The following is a 14,895-nucleotide window of genomic DNA, read 5'->3' as shown; positions in this document are numbered from 1 at the left end:
TGTAAGTATATTATTTACCGTCAGAGTTTAATGTATCAAACCAGTATCAAACCGTGATAAAAGCGTTTTGTTGTTGTGCACTCTCCTCAAACAATAGCATAGTATTTTTTCACTGTAATAGCTACTGTAAAATGGACAGTGCAGTTAGATTAACAATAATTTAAGCTTTCTGCCCATATAAGACATGTCTATGTCCTGGAAAGTTTGCTGTTACGTCATTCTAGTCACATGCATGTTAGCTACAACTGTCCCGGTTTCGGGACACCGACCCTGTAAATGTTAATGGGTATTGCCTCTACCGATTTGGTAAAATCTGTCGCCATCATATACAAGCTGTTGCGATTCCTGGATTTTGTGAAGGGTCCGATGGGGTCCACACCTAACATTTAAAGTGTTTGAGAGAGGATTACTTCATACTTACTTGTACTTATCATACCTTATGCAGATTTTTTAATTTGTAAAGATACTATACACACACACACTATAATAATGCTGTCCTCCCCTCAGCAGCCTCCACTGATCTATATGTATAGCTAGCAACTAGCTAACGTTAGATGAGAATGGTTGTTGAAAAAATGGTTATGTAGCTAAATCTGTCCAGTTATCTAATTGAAGCTAACTGCTTAACATTACCCTGAATTGTGAATTTCTCTGAAGGTTGCGCCTCTTGTTGAGATTAGTGATGTCTTCATAGTACTTCGCCTGGATGGAAAGATAAAAGAAAATCTAATCTAGGTATGCCTTTGAAGTGCAAGCTACATACAAACAGAAATGTGCAATAACAGTTACAGTAGCTTGCTTGTTAGCTAACGTAAACTCACCCAATTCCATACATTATATATTATATAAACTATTTATAGTGGTTTATTTACATTTTAGAGGTGATAAGTTGGACAGATCGAGCAATTTTCCCACACAACATCTCTCCTTCTCACTATCACGCATTAGTTTTGCTTCCCCACCCGCCATTTAAAAAAAAGACCCGACTATAACGTTTGTCGTCGGAAGGAGACCAAGGTGCAGCGTGGTAAGTGTTCATGATTCTTTAATTACTCAGAACACCAAACAAAAACAACAAAAGATTACCGAACTTCACGTTCTGCAGGCTTCACAGAGCTAAGAAAAAACAAGATCCCACAAACACCAAAACGAGAATGACAACGATAAACAGCTGCCTCTGATTGGGAACCACACTCGGCAAAAAAAACAAAGAAATAGAAAACATAGAAATAAAGGAACTAGAATGCCCACCCTAGTCACACCCTGGCATAACCAGGGTAGGCAATAGAGAATAAAAGCCTCTCTATGGCCAGGCTGACGGTGCTCATTGCCTTCTTGAATCATGCAGAAATGAGCAGCGAGGGGGTCATGTAATTGATTCTGTTGGAAAGGGGAGAAATTGTGCTTTACAATTGTATTGACATTACAGTTGATCTGGAAGTATTACATTTTTGGAGCGCTAAAATAAGGTCAATTGTACAAACCAAGGCGATGTACAAAAGTGAGTGAGTTTACGTTAGCTAGCTAACATTAGCTAAATAAAACTGTCGGGCTAGCTGACTAGGCATGCTGAGGTATGTAAGTAACGTTAGAGTAGCTAGCAACATCAATCTTTAAAATTATCTTATTATTAAATACGAATAAATAATATATGTACTTAAGACAAATACATGGTAAAGAAAGTGTTCTCTTTCCAGTCTTTTCGGTTATCTGAAGCAGCAGGTAGTCAGCCAGTTTCACCCTCAAAATACTGTGAAATAGAACTAGAACTGTCCGCCTCCTCCTTCATTCGCGACCACTATGAAGTAAAATAGAACCAAGCAACCAGCATAGCAATGGACGCGTTGGCAACAGAAGCTAGAACTCATCAAATCCCATTGTGACGTAGAGGGGGGACACTATTTGGCATGACAGGCCCAGCACCGCACGGTATGGCTCGTTACATTGTTGTGTGCGTGTTTGTGTACTGAGGAACATGTAAGCCACTTTCAATTTCCTTATGTAGGGGGCAAGATAAATGTTTAAATTTCCTTGTCTTTCATCAACATAAATGTTTATGGTGTAACATCCCCAGGCTATTGCGCACACAGCACATGTAATCGTCACTAATTAACACAGCCACAAAGTAATAATTATGGCTAAACACCTCCCATTTACACAATTTATCTTCTTAAAATTAGATTTTAAACCTAACCCGGAACTGTAAACTTAAATTTAGATCAAAAAGCACATTTTAGTTTTAATGAATTGTTATGATTTAGCCTATTTGACATTGTGGCTGAGCTATCTAGTGGACTCCCCCGATCATACTTCGACCTAGTGGGTTATGTCACATTCGACATTGGTCATTATGTCACAGTTATGTAACATTCATGAACCCTTTGTAAAGCATGACATACGGTTATAGATGCTTTGTAACATTTATGTAGTGCTTATAAAAGGCACTATGAAGGCTTTATGAAGCCTTTCTAAGCCGAACGTAATTTAAAGCGAGACCGGTTAGGGTCAAGGTTTTTAAATAACTTTTTCTTTAAGACTTAATAACACTTAGTTTATTTAGGGTTAACTTTTTTGAACTCGAACCACAAATAGGATAAATGTAAATTAATTTCCTTAGGCATTAATCATGCAAACCTATTCGTTTTTTATTGTGACATAGCCTCAGTGAGATTCCAACCTATAATTTTCGTTTATCCATTAAATTAGTCCACTTCGCCACTAGGAAGGAGCTAGCGTTCCATGATTTTTCATACATGCAAAGCTGTAAATTTGAGTCTATTCAAATAGACCCCATTTCAAAGTTAACAAGCACTCATTAAGTTTAGGTGCGGCCAATTAGTGGGTGTGGCTAACACACCTGAACACACTTAATGGATTTCCCCTTTTGAGTTGTCTCACTGAAATCTTCTTACTCTTTCAAATGGCTGCTCAACTTGTTGACTGCTTGATCCACGCACCAGACATTGTGGGCTAGGTTAGGGATGCTGTGTTGCAAGTGTAGCGCTACATTTTACGTGGCGTCATTACATCATGTACCTACGTTAGATTAGTATGCACGTCAGCTTTGACATCGGTTTTTAACATCGGCGTTAAACTAGACATCGCGCCGATACCAATGTTGCCATTTTTAGATAATATCAGCCGATTCCGATATGCTCACCGATATATCATGCATCCCTAATAGAGAGAGCTTTGTTGATGCTGAGAATGGAATGTATACATTTTTAAATAACATTCTTAAAACGTTCTTTTTTGGTTTTTATGGAAAGTTTTAACGTTCTTGGAACAATTTGAGAATGTGACTTTAAATAGGACCATGAGTAAACCTGTAGGATATTTTATCTTGAAGTACTGAAATTCCTACAGAAGATTGTTGTATCTTAACGTTCTTGGAAAAATTTCAGAGCATTCCCAATGTCAAACCAGTTGGAGAACATACTAGAATTAAATTTAACCATGTTTGAACTATAAGGAAACGTTCTGTTAAAGTAATGAAATACCAACAAAATATAGTTTTGTATTTGCTGAGAATGTTCCAACGCCAAGCAACTGTTTTGCACCATTCCCAGAAAGTTGTGGGAAGGTTGTATGCAAAATAACCATAAGTCAACCACTCTCTCACCAAGCTCTAAGAAACTAATGGTTCTCAGAATGTTATATGCTAATGTGACCTTCCTGGTCCCGTCCCTCAAGTCAGTGAGTCAACACAGGAAGGAGCAATGGATGAATAGTACATTTATTTCCAAAGCTGCAATCATTACTCGACAGGATATAAATAGCACTCCCACAGCAAATCTCCATAAATCTGCTGTCTGACATACTAACAACAATAAAAAACTATCAATGTCGAGTGGATAACAATTTCCAATCATTCTTGATTTAATACAAATAAATACATTGTTTCCATGTGCAATCTGATATTTAAAACATCAGAATAAACTATAATCTATTTTATTATTCAAAATATATCAAATTATCCCGAAATTACTCAATGTCCCACTCTCGTGGCGAAGAAATATAATACACCTGGAATGTACCACATATTTTCCTAAACTAACAAAACCAGGCTAATACGCTGGCTGGTGCTTATGAGTTTATAAAACATATTCTTTACACGTCATAAATTACCTGCAATGATGGGACACACACAGTATAGATGAATGCTCATTCGTCGACGGGGTATAAATAGCACTCCCAAAGAACATGCATTTTTGAGTTAGCTACCAACTTCAGAGGGAACTTTATTTAGCTAGCATAAAATCCACATGGAAAACTGAGATTCGCCAAACCAACAACAGTTGCTACTAATAACATAAATTGCTAATGTACGGTGTAAAATGTGGATTTTATGATGTAATGTCAACTTTTTACATTTCTATCCCGGGACCATTCAATTTTCAATTTACCCACAGCAATTCTCCATAAATCTGCTATGGATCACCCAGAATCCCATACCTTTATCACAGTGTGTTAGGCAATGTAAACACACTAATCTACCAGGAGGTGGCATTAATACCCATTTTTATGCAGGAATTTAACAATGTAATTACACTGTTACACTAGCTGGGGAATTCAATAGTCTGGTCCCAGATCTCGTTGTGTTCTAAAAGTAATTTCTGCATAAAAAACATCTGAAAATCAATCATAAATCATCGAAATGTTTTTTTGGGGAAAAAGTTTTAATTCAATAATCGAAATAATGTTGTTTTTTTAATCCTGATTGTTTAAACACAATGGAATTTCAATTCCATTTTTTTATGTCCTAAATGACAAAGTACAGGATATCAGACAACAGACAATAAAACAATTTTAACATTAAAACAATAACATTTTATTCGCTTTTTATCCTGCATACAGTACATGTCAATCTGTTCCTGCAAGAATGAAACACAAAAAGAAGAAGCGGAAAGTAACTGTACAAACTAAAATAAACAGATCGGTAAAACACCAACACAAAAAAACTGCATCAGGAACCTCACCGATGAATGTGAGCTAATGTACTGCACTGCAATGTAATGTGCTGTATTCATATTCAGACTGTATCAACATCATCCAATAATGCGCACACCATATTTCATCCTGGGTGACGAGATTAGGCTTTCCACCATCTCAAAGCAAATCCAGCTCCCCTCGTGACCAGTGTGTCTACATAGTCTCTGTAGTGATGCTGACAACCTGCGGCTGCACCCTATTCCTGTTGCAGTTAAACAACCAGGCACTCCTGCGGTGGCGGTACCTCTTGGACAGCAGCACATAGAGCACGGGGTTAACACAGGGATGGAGGTACTGGAGCACGGTGCAGATGAAGTAGAACATCTCCCAGGACTGGCCGTGACGGTAGAGCCCAAGGTACACACACAGCTCCAGGATGTACCTAATAATGAAGACGAGTCAGGAGAAGAGGTATAAACAAGAACAAGTGTTATAATTTCCCATAACGTATACAATAAAGTCGTCATCATCTTCCTCATCCTCTTCATCATCGTCATCATACCCGGGAAGCCAGCAGATGGAGAAGGTCCCGGCCGCCAGGAACACCATAAAGGAGGCTCGGCGTGTGTTGCGGGCACTGGCCACAGACATGACTGGGCTCTTGTGGAGGAAGCAGGCCAACCGGACGTAGTTGAAGGCGATCACCAGCATAGGGACGAAGTAGTAGAGCATGAACTGGCTGAGGACCACCTGGTGGAGGAATGGATGGATGAATGGATTCAAAATGTTGTGTTTTCTCACATCAATTGGACACCATTTTCTTTCAGTGAATGAAAGTAACTGTCTTTTTTTTTTTTTACAGACCTGGTTACTTCCAGTGACATTATTTTAACTAAACATAATAGCTTTTGTTACACATTGTGTGCATCTCAAATGGCACCCTATTCCCTCTAGTACACCAGGTCAAAAGATGTGCACTATATAGCAAACAGAGTACAATTTCAGACCAAGCCATTGTTACCTGATAGTGGTGTTCCTGTATGGTGGGCAGGCAGAATGTAAAATTACCCAAGCCGGGGCTCAGGCTCTCCTTGGTGGCAAAGATCCTCAGAGGCAGGCTGATGAAGAAGGCTGATGCCCAGACCAAGACGAACATCAGGACTACCAGGTCCATGGTAGGAGGGTGGTAGGGGTTGGTGATGATCATGGCACGTGTCATGGACACAGCACACAGGCTGTAGGTGCTGGCTGCCAGGGAGAAGGCCAGAAAGAACTGGTACACCTTGCAGGAGGTGTCCCCCAGCGGCCACGAGTAGCTGAAGAAGACGATAGGAGATGATGAAAGATTATAAGATTATTGTCACAGAGAGATGGTAATCCTACTTCTGCTTTTATACCAAATACTCAGAGACAAACACAGCGCTCATATCCCACAAGATTCTTCTGTTTGCCAAACATGGGGTTTGATCTGCTGGCAACCCTCCAGGTCCAGTGGCCCCTCTAACCTCTATGGCTATTGGCTAGGCTACCTGACAGTTGAGTAAATTAGAACAACTGATTCAACTAGTCAAGGGCGTGATAATTAGACTACAAGGTGAATCAGATGTGCTAGGTCTTTAATAGCTTAGATAAAATACATGGCACAGATAGGGGTCCCCGAGAAAAGGTTTGCTACCTGACAACGGAGTGCAAGGTGAATGGTATCAGCAAAAGGGTGAGGAAGTCTTCCAGGGCCATGCTCTAACCTCTAACCTACCTGACAGCTGAGTGCAAGGTGAAGGGGATGACCAGCAGGATGTGGAAGTCTGCTAGAGCCAGAATCTCTGATCTCTAACCTCTAACCTACCTGACGGCAGAGTGCAGAGTGAAGGGGATAAGCAGCAGGATGAGGAAGTCTGCCAGAGCCAGGATCTCTGATCTCTAACCTCTAACCTACCTGACAGCAGAGTGCAGAGTGAAGGGGATAAGCAGCAGGATGAGGAAGTCTGCCAGAGCCAGGATCTCTGATCTCTAACCTCTAACCTACCTGACGGCAGAGTGAAGAGTGAAGGGGATAAGCAGCAGGATGAAGAAGTCTGCCAGAGCCAGGAACTCTGATCTCTAACCTCTAACCTACCTGACGGCAGAGTGCAGAGTGGAGGGGATGAGCAGCAGGGTGAGGAAGTCTGCCAGGGCCATGATCTCTAATTTCTAACCTCTGACCTACCTGATGGCGGAGTGCAGGGTGAAGGGGATGAGCAGCAGGGTGAGGAAGTCTGCCAGAGCCAGGATCTCTGATCTCTAACCTCGAACCTACCTGACGGCAGAGTGCAGAGTGCAGAGTGAAGGGGATAAGCAGCAGGATGAGAAAGTCTGCCAGAGCCAGGATCTCTGATCTCTAACCTCTAACCCTACCTGATGGAGGAGTGCAGGGTGAAGGGGATGAGCAGCAGGGTGAGGAAGTCTGCCAGAGCCAGGATCTCTGATCTCTAACCTCTAACCTACCTGATGGCGGAGTGCAGGGTGAAGGGGATGAGCAGCAGGGTGAGGAAGTCTGCCAGAGCCATGCTAAGCAGCAGGATGTCCAGACAGTTCTTCCTCAGGGTGTTGTACTTGGCGAACAGAGAGAACACCAGTAGGTTGGCACAGAAACCGATGCCCAGGATCACCCCGCAGGTACAGGCAAAGATCAGGGAAAACATGTTGGGGACAGCCTGGTGTGTGATCAAAGATTTAGATATAATCTCAATCTCAAAACGGTTAGATAATCTCAGTTCTTGGAAACGTTTCAATATAGTTTAATTTATATCAAATTTGCCAATCCACTTCTTATCAGTGGAGGCTTTTTAGGGGAGGAAGGGGAGGACCATCCTACTCAGGGAATTTCATAAAAGTACAAGTAGTGAAACATAAAATATATTCAAATGTCACCAAATAACTGATTAAAACATACTGTTTTGCAATGAAGGTCTACAGTAGCCTCAACAACACCCTCTAGGGTATTACCATGGTGTAGCCGGAGGACAGCTATTTTCCATCCTCCTCTGGGTACATTGACTTTGATACAAAACATAGGAGGCTCATGGTTTTCACCCCTTCCATAGACTTGCACAGTATTTATGGTGACCTCCGGAGAACGTCCTCAAAACTCTTGCAATATGAACTGAGCACATCCAATAAAAGAATCAGAGACTGAATCTTGTACTGAAAGCATAAGCTACAGCTAGCTAGCACTGCAGTGCAGTGCATGATGTGTGGTGAGTAGATGACTCAAAGAGAGAGAAAGACAATAGTTGAACCCTGTTGAACAAATTAATTTCTTGAAAAAATGAAGGAGAACCAGCAGAGAGAGCGAGAGAGAAAGAGCTAACTATTTTCTTAGTTTACCTTTCACTTAGCTAATGCAGCTAAATTAGCCTACTCAACAACCTGACTCAGAGAGGAATGCTATTTATGTTAGCTAGTTAGCTAGCTGGCTAAGTCTATCCAACACTGCAACTCTTCCAACTGTTGCTGTACACTGTACTCTGTGATTGTACACATGGATTGGGTTGTGGGTTTACTAACTCATTAGTTCTAGTTTGTTGACTATAACGTTAATACGGTGACAACGAAGTAGGCTGTGTAGTGGTTAGAGGTTATAATATGACGGTTTGGCTTAGAGTTTTTGCGCCTGGTCACAGACTGCTGTTGTGTTTTGCTCTGAAGCCTAAAAGCGAAGGGAAAAGGTGAGAGGTGGACAGCGTGTAGATGCGAGAAAGGAATTATACAATGAGCAAAGTGATGATGCTGTTTATGAAAGTGAACTGTGTGTGCGGGTGATCAGGGGTGTATTTATTTAACCGATTCTGTTGCAAAACGTTTCTTCAACAGAAGCAAACAGAATGAAATGGCGAGGGACCTAAATTTGTCCAATAGAAACTCTTGTTTTTCTTTTTGGACAAATGACTACAACCCAGATCAGCGAGATGCAGACAAGAGTGTGCAAGGCGGTATTGAATCACGTTGATTACTTTAATTTGTCTTCGGCCTGTGCATTATAAACTTTCATTTGTAGGCTAGGTTGATGTTAAATTGAGCTGGGTGAATGGAATATGATTGACAGTAATAGAAATAAGGCCATACTCCCCCCCCCCCCCCAAAAAATGGTCTCATTCCTAAACGGCATTACCGCCACTGAGTTTCATATACATTTACATTACATACATATACATCAAGCTTGATCTAGATTTTATAACCACAAATAGCTAACACAATTGTTATTATTGTATTTAAAAAGTGTACCTACTACTGGACTACAACTGACTTGCTCTGTACCTGAAATAATTATTTGGATGACTCTGTTTAGCCCTGTGTGTTATACTTACCATACTCTTGGGTTATTGAGTGAAGTATCCTCATGTGTACCAAGATAAACAGCAGTATTCTCCGTCATGGGTAAATCCGTTAGCCATTCTTTGAATTTTAGAGTATCCCCATAATGAAAACTGTTAAAAGTGGCTTGCATGTGAAGTCTATGACTCTTAGTTTTTGTTTGCTGACTATGGAGAATGGCAAACATCACTCACTCAGGTCAAATTGATTCTGGTTGGATGAGTTTAAAGGGAGAGTACTCACATCTGACTCTGAATTTAGCACAGTTACAGTTTTTGAAGTACTGCGGTGTATGGCTATGTTCATTCATGTTGTCTGTTTTGTTGTTGTTGTATCTTATAGTTTTCCAGAGAATGTGTTTTTGGCAATTCCAATGGTTATTATTATGTAATGTACATACAGTAGCTTCTGAATAGAAGTGCGTGAGTTTATCACAAGAAGTGAAAAACCTGTCACAGACCTTTTCTGACCTTTCACATGAGTAAAACGTAGACATTAGAGAGAGATACTCTATATTTTATTGATGTGTGTTCTGTGGGGGTTTCCATACAGTATGTGTTATGTTCAGCATATTTAACCGCCATGCAAACAGACCCTACTCGCAAAAGAAAACATCCCACTTTCCTTTCCCGTGTATTGTTTTCCTGTTGATTGTCTCCCACCCTCTCCCTCCCCTCTCTTCTCTCAGTGAGTTATTAATGCCTTTTCCATTGTTCCATTGATTTCTTCAGCACAGTAGTGTGGAACGCCAGTCTTCTGATGGGGTCTTTATCAGACCATTCCACTGTGTTTATGACTCTGGCTCTGGCTAATGGCCTCAGTACCGGCTCTTAGGACAGGATGTAGCTGCAGTATTAACGCTGCTGCCTGGTGCATTTACTCTCTCCCCTCCCAGCAGGTCCATAGAGTGTGTGACCCAAATGGCACCCTATTCCCTACATAGTGCACTAATGTTGACGGGCTCGCGCTGGTCAAAAGTAGTGCACTATATGGGGAATAGGGTGCCATTTGGGACATGTCCATTCAGTCAGAGACTGGTTAAAACACACCACATGGTTCTCTAGTGTGACATTAACAACCTTATAAGGTCCCTTGTTCATGCTGAATAGTCAACAAATAGGCTATATTGATGACTTTCTCATTGGTGATAGGCTACGGTAACTCTATGTAACTCATTGGCGCAATAATTGAATGTATATAAGGTACAGTATTTGATTGGACTACATTGTCTGTAGAGAGAACACAAGGAATTCATGAAGCTTTAATTGTTTGATTTTTTTTTTTAATTATGGTGCTCTCAGTGCAAGTGCTGAAACTTGAAATAAGTCTGTGATTATACCAACAGTTTAAACTCTGTCTTCTTTGATCAAAAATAGTTTCTAAAACTGGAGAGAGGGAGTTTGATGGAACAATCCAATAACATACAAGTCAATGAGATGATAATGGGCAATACTATAAATGGAAGAAAACAAAAATAAATACAAATAAAAATGAAGCATTTATCAACAGGAAGGAAGGAACATTTAAAAAGAAAAAAAAATCAACCACAAAGGAGAACACTTATGTAACTTAACAAAAACATAAGGATATCATCATTATATCTAAAGTGCATTATATTGTTATGATAAAATGACCGAAAGTCAGCAGCACCGTAATACATTCACAAAATAAATACACAGTTCAAATGAAATAAATTATGGGAGAAATATTTGTTATGGATGCTAACTACAGATAAAAAAAAATATTCACAAGAGCCACCAAGCATTAAAAAGAATAGTCCTCCCTAATTTTGTGAATTTAAGTATGTATAGTTAACAAATATTTTATGCGTAACGTTTACCGCGTAGCCTATGCTCTACATTACATATGGGCATCTGGTTGGATGAGTGTGTGCTCAGCCCCTGGAAGGCACCTGTCGTACATCGTTTTCTCACAAATTATATAGGAGAAGGAGTAAAGCATAGTTTGTCATTTGACATATCTCAAGATCTGCATATTATTCACCTAATAAATATGAATACAAAAGTAATATGTGTTGTTATAAAGTATGAAAACACCTCTGATCTCTGGATATATAAAAGTACTTTATATCAAGGCCAAAAATAGAAAATAGAAAAAGCAGCTGATTAAAACAAGAAAGGCAAAGAACAATGTCCACTATGGTATGGGGAGACTGTTTCAGTTATTTGCTTGCGAGTCGTTGAGATCTCAATCAGTCATGCAGGAACTTCTCTGCCTGTCAGAGTTATTAGTTCAGCGCCACCCAAAGGCTACATGATGTGGTCTGTCTAGCGTCCTCTGTGACTCCCTATGTGTCTCCCATGTCATGATAAGGGTTGTGTCGCGAGCCCGCCGTCTCCTCTTCTCGCTCTCCCTCCGTCTCCCTCTCTCTCCCTTCACCTTCTTTTTCCTCTTGGTGGACACCTTCAGCGGCTGGTCCTTGTAGGCCACAGACTTGTTGGTCTCCTGGGGGAGGTTGCCCACCTCCCCTCCCAGCTGGAAACTCAGAGGGAGGTTCTTGGTCCCTCCGGGGGGTTTCGGGGGGCGTAGGGCGCTCCCGCTGAAGGTGATGTGGCCCCCGTTGGCGTTGTTCCTACTCTGGGGAGGCGGGGCTCGCTCGCTGTCGGCTGTGTGGACTTTATCTAGTAGCCCTTGGAGCCAGAGCCGTCTCTTGAACTCCTCCAGAGACCGGCCCTTGTCGTGCATCAACTGGGCGTGACTCACTGACCTCCTCCTGAAGGGGGAGAGGAGAAGGAGATTGTCAATGAGTGTTTAAACTGGACTCACTCTCTTTGTAAGAGTAGATGGTAAAGAAAAATAGTATCTTTGTGCCACACCACATCAGAAGCTCCATAGTGGTGCAGAGCCTGTGGCCAAGCGGTAACACTGGCTCTTTTCATTTAAAAAAATAACTACTTTTAACTATTCTTTAAGAGAATAGTCCACCTTTCCCACTATCCTCTCCTGATCTATCTCCAAACAACCTATCACGTTCTCTTATAGCTATTATTTTGTGGCACCTACAGTATAGTTTAGTACAGTATAAACCTGACAGTATAGTGACTGACTAAACCAACTTGTGAGGTGTTGATAACTGAATGACAGCCAAGGTCATGTTCCAGTAGATCTCAATAGGGGGCAGCATAAACAAAGGCATGTCGTGCCTGGGAGAGCTCAAGGCTATCCATGTTAGTGTATGAATGCTGTGTGAAGCCATCTGACCACCACAAAATGTACAAGAGAAACATAAGCTAACAAGCCACATATTCAACCACAAAGCATGTCACCTGGGCCACAAAAGTCAATCAAATCCTTGCCATGCACAGGGCTGAGTTTGACAGATGTTTTGTAGGTGGAATGCAAATCTATGTTCTTTATTAAAGGCTAACTATGTTTTACATGAGTAAACACAAATCCATGCTGGTCAAAAATATGTACAATTGACCCATTTTCGCTTGGTTTATTCTATATAATTTCAGCATAAAACTAAATGTAACAGAACTACAAAACGTAGTACTGTAGTATATCGTTTTATCTGTGGTTACTTTTGATTTGAGGTTTTTCATTATTTATACCATTGACATCCGTTTCTACATCGATACCACGGTATACTTTTCAGAATATCGAGACCTCTTTTCCCAAATCATCAAACAGCAGTACATCAACCTTAGATGTGATTCAAGTGATCATGGTTTACGCGTGACCATTGATTGATACACTGCCATTATTACCAGCCTTTTCCGGTGCTATGCAACATTCAACAATGGAAAACCATGATGCTATACCAAAGGATTTCTTAGTTGGTGCGTAAAACCATTTTCTTTCCAGAACATAGACTTACATTCTGTTAGTGAGAGCATCGATGGGTCTCCCGTAGAGTGGCACTGGGGAGCACAGCAGGAACACAACTAGACTCAACTGCTGGAACATGCCTCTGGGACACAGCATTCTGGAACAGTAACTCTGGAACACCCAACAGACAACGTTCTGTCATTCATTGTATCGCCATTCGCCAGGAACCATATGTACATAGTACATTAATGGTGATTGACTTGAAAATGACCACCTGCAAACTTACATTGAACACAACAACAAAAACATTGAAATGGAAGATGCAATGCCTATTTCATTGAGATCTAATACATTGAAGATGCACACATTGAAGAACAAGGTTAAATGAGGTACTGTAGGTGGTACAGTAGGTCCTCAGAGAGTTGCAGCTTACCTTACTGCTACTTATCTAGTGGTTTTACTTGGCAGCATAGATACAGTTGCTGACAAACTCGACTACTTTCTGAGCCCCCCTTGATTCCTTCGCCTGACATAATTTGTATATACTGAACAAGACCACCTGGTAATACTGAAATACCAAGAAAAATACTGAAATATCAACAACAGAAATATCATGCAATAAAGAATCCATCGAAGCACAGAGTTAGGCTTTTCTGGTACTTCCAAATACACATCAAATACACAATACAAAAATACTTACATGGAGTAGATTCCCAAAACAAGTTATCCACCAAAAGGTTTGGTTTAAGTCCACAAATTCCCCAAAAGAGATATCTTTCAAACTTTCCAAGATCCCAAAATGAGATCTCTACAATAAAAAAAAGAACAAACTCACATTTATTCTGCCAAATTCTATTTGGTTCAGAGTCAGACTTAAAAAGAAATCTGTCTGTCCGTTAGCGAGAGACAAGAGAATAACATGGGGAAACCCCCTTGAGACAGGTCCAGCCAGAGATCTCCCGATACCGCATGTATATTTAGTTGTTTATTTCTCTCAAATCCCAATGAAGAAGGAGAGGGAATATGAAGCAAAATGGGAGGCACAGACTGCAGCACATCAGCTTCTCTTATGCTGATAGTTCCTGTAACAATCTTGTGAAGTGCTCTCCTGTAGCATCATGTCTGTATGGCTCGAGCAGGAGCAGGGGAGGTGAGAAAGTGTGAAGCATGCTGCTGCATTGCCTGACCACTCCAGGCGACCGTGTGTGTGAGCGTGTGTATGTGAGTGAGGTGAGAGTGCTCCTCACTGTGTAAAGCTGCAAACACTGCCCTTGCCCCTGCCCATCTCGGTCCAGACCTCCTGACACCCCCGTACACAGACACACACACACACACAAACAGACCACAATTGACAAGAAGGTGGCGATCATGCAACACTCGTAACAAAGAATAGAAGATATTAACAGGAGAAGAGTTCATTGGTGTAATTGTGTTATATGACAGCCTCATGGCATTTTTAAAAGGTGGACTTCAAAACTCTTGTCATCTCTGTCCCTTATTATCTAAATTGTTGGCTAAATAGTTGGTAACCAGTATGTAATATAATGGATTCTGATGACACTGCTGCATTTGTTCATCGTGACATCTCATCTCATGATGTGGTTAAAAAAGCAAGGTATCAGGTGCAACAACAGAAGCCCCAATGCGGGAGCCCCCCTTTGCTTCCGAGGTAAACAAACAGGCCTCGGGCCCTCACCACCGTCCCCTGGGAACATGACCGTAACCTCAGAGAAACCCAACCACACACTACATCTGACTACAGGCCTTCATGTCAGTAAACCAGACTGCCACATAATGGTCACAGTGGCCAGGGAGGTA

The 14,895-nt window shown here is 41.1% G+C and overlaps 2 protein-coding genes across 3 annotated transcripts; both read right to left on the bottom strand.

The window, feature by feature from the left end:
• Positions 1-4,882: 4,882 nt before the first annotated feature.
• LOC135525220 (galanin receptor 2a) lies at positions 4,883-7,616 on the bottom strand. Its single transcript, XM_064952948.1, has 4 exons — positions 7,417-7,616; positions 5,954-6,248; positions 5,495-5,682; positions 4,883-5,374 (listed from the first exon to the last, which is right to left on the bottom strand). The coding sequence occupies exons 1-4, from the start codon at positions 7,611-7,613 to the stop codon at positions 5,146-5,148; spliced, it is 909 nt and encodes a 302-aa protein (XP_064809020.1). The 5' UTR covers positions 7,614-7,616; the 3' UTR covers positions 4,883-5,145.
• A 3,736-nt stretch (positions 7,617-11,352) lies between these two features.
• LOC135525218 (parathyroid hormone-related protein-like) lies at positions 11,353-13,913 on the bottom strand. Of its 2 annotated transcripts, none has more exons than XM_064952947.1 (2): positions 13,778-13,913; positions 11,353-12,019 (listed from the first exon to the last, which is right to left on the bottom strand). In XM_064952947.1, coding segments are annotated over exons 1-2 (483 nt in total). In that variant the 5' UTR covers positions 13,780-13,913; the 3' UTR covers positions 11,353-11,538. The 2 variants fall into 2 exon arrangements, with proteins under 2 accessions (XP_064809019.1, XP_064809018.1); XM_064952946.1 differs by lacking the exon at positions 13,778-13,913 and adding an exon at positions 13,127-13,234.
• Positions 13,914-14,895: the final 982 nt, after the last annotated feature.

The sequence above is a fragment of the Oncorhynchus masou genome, chromosome 31, assembly GCF_036934945.1.
Source record: "Oncorhynchus masou masou isolate Uvic2021 chromosome 31, UVic_Omas_1.1, whole genome shotgun sequence".
In the NCBI taxonomy this organism is placed as follows: domain Eukaryota; kingdom Metazoa; phylum Chordata; class Actinopteri; order Salmoniformes; family Salmonidae; genus Oncorhynchus; species Oncorhynchus masou.
This window is presented reverse-complemented; position numbering and strand designations above follow the sequence as displayed.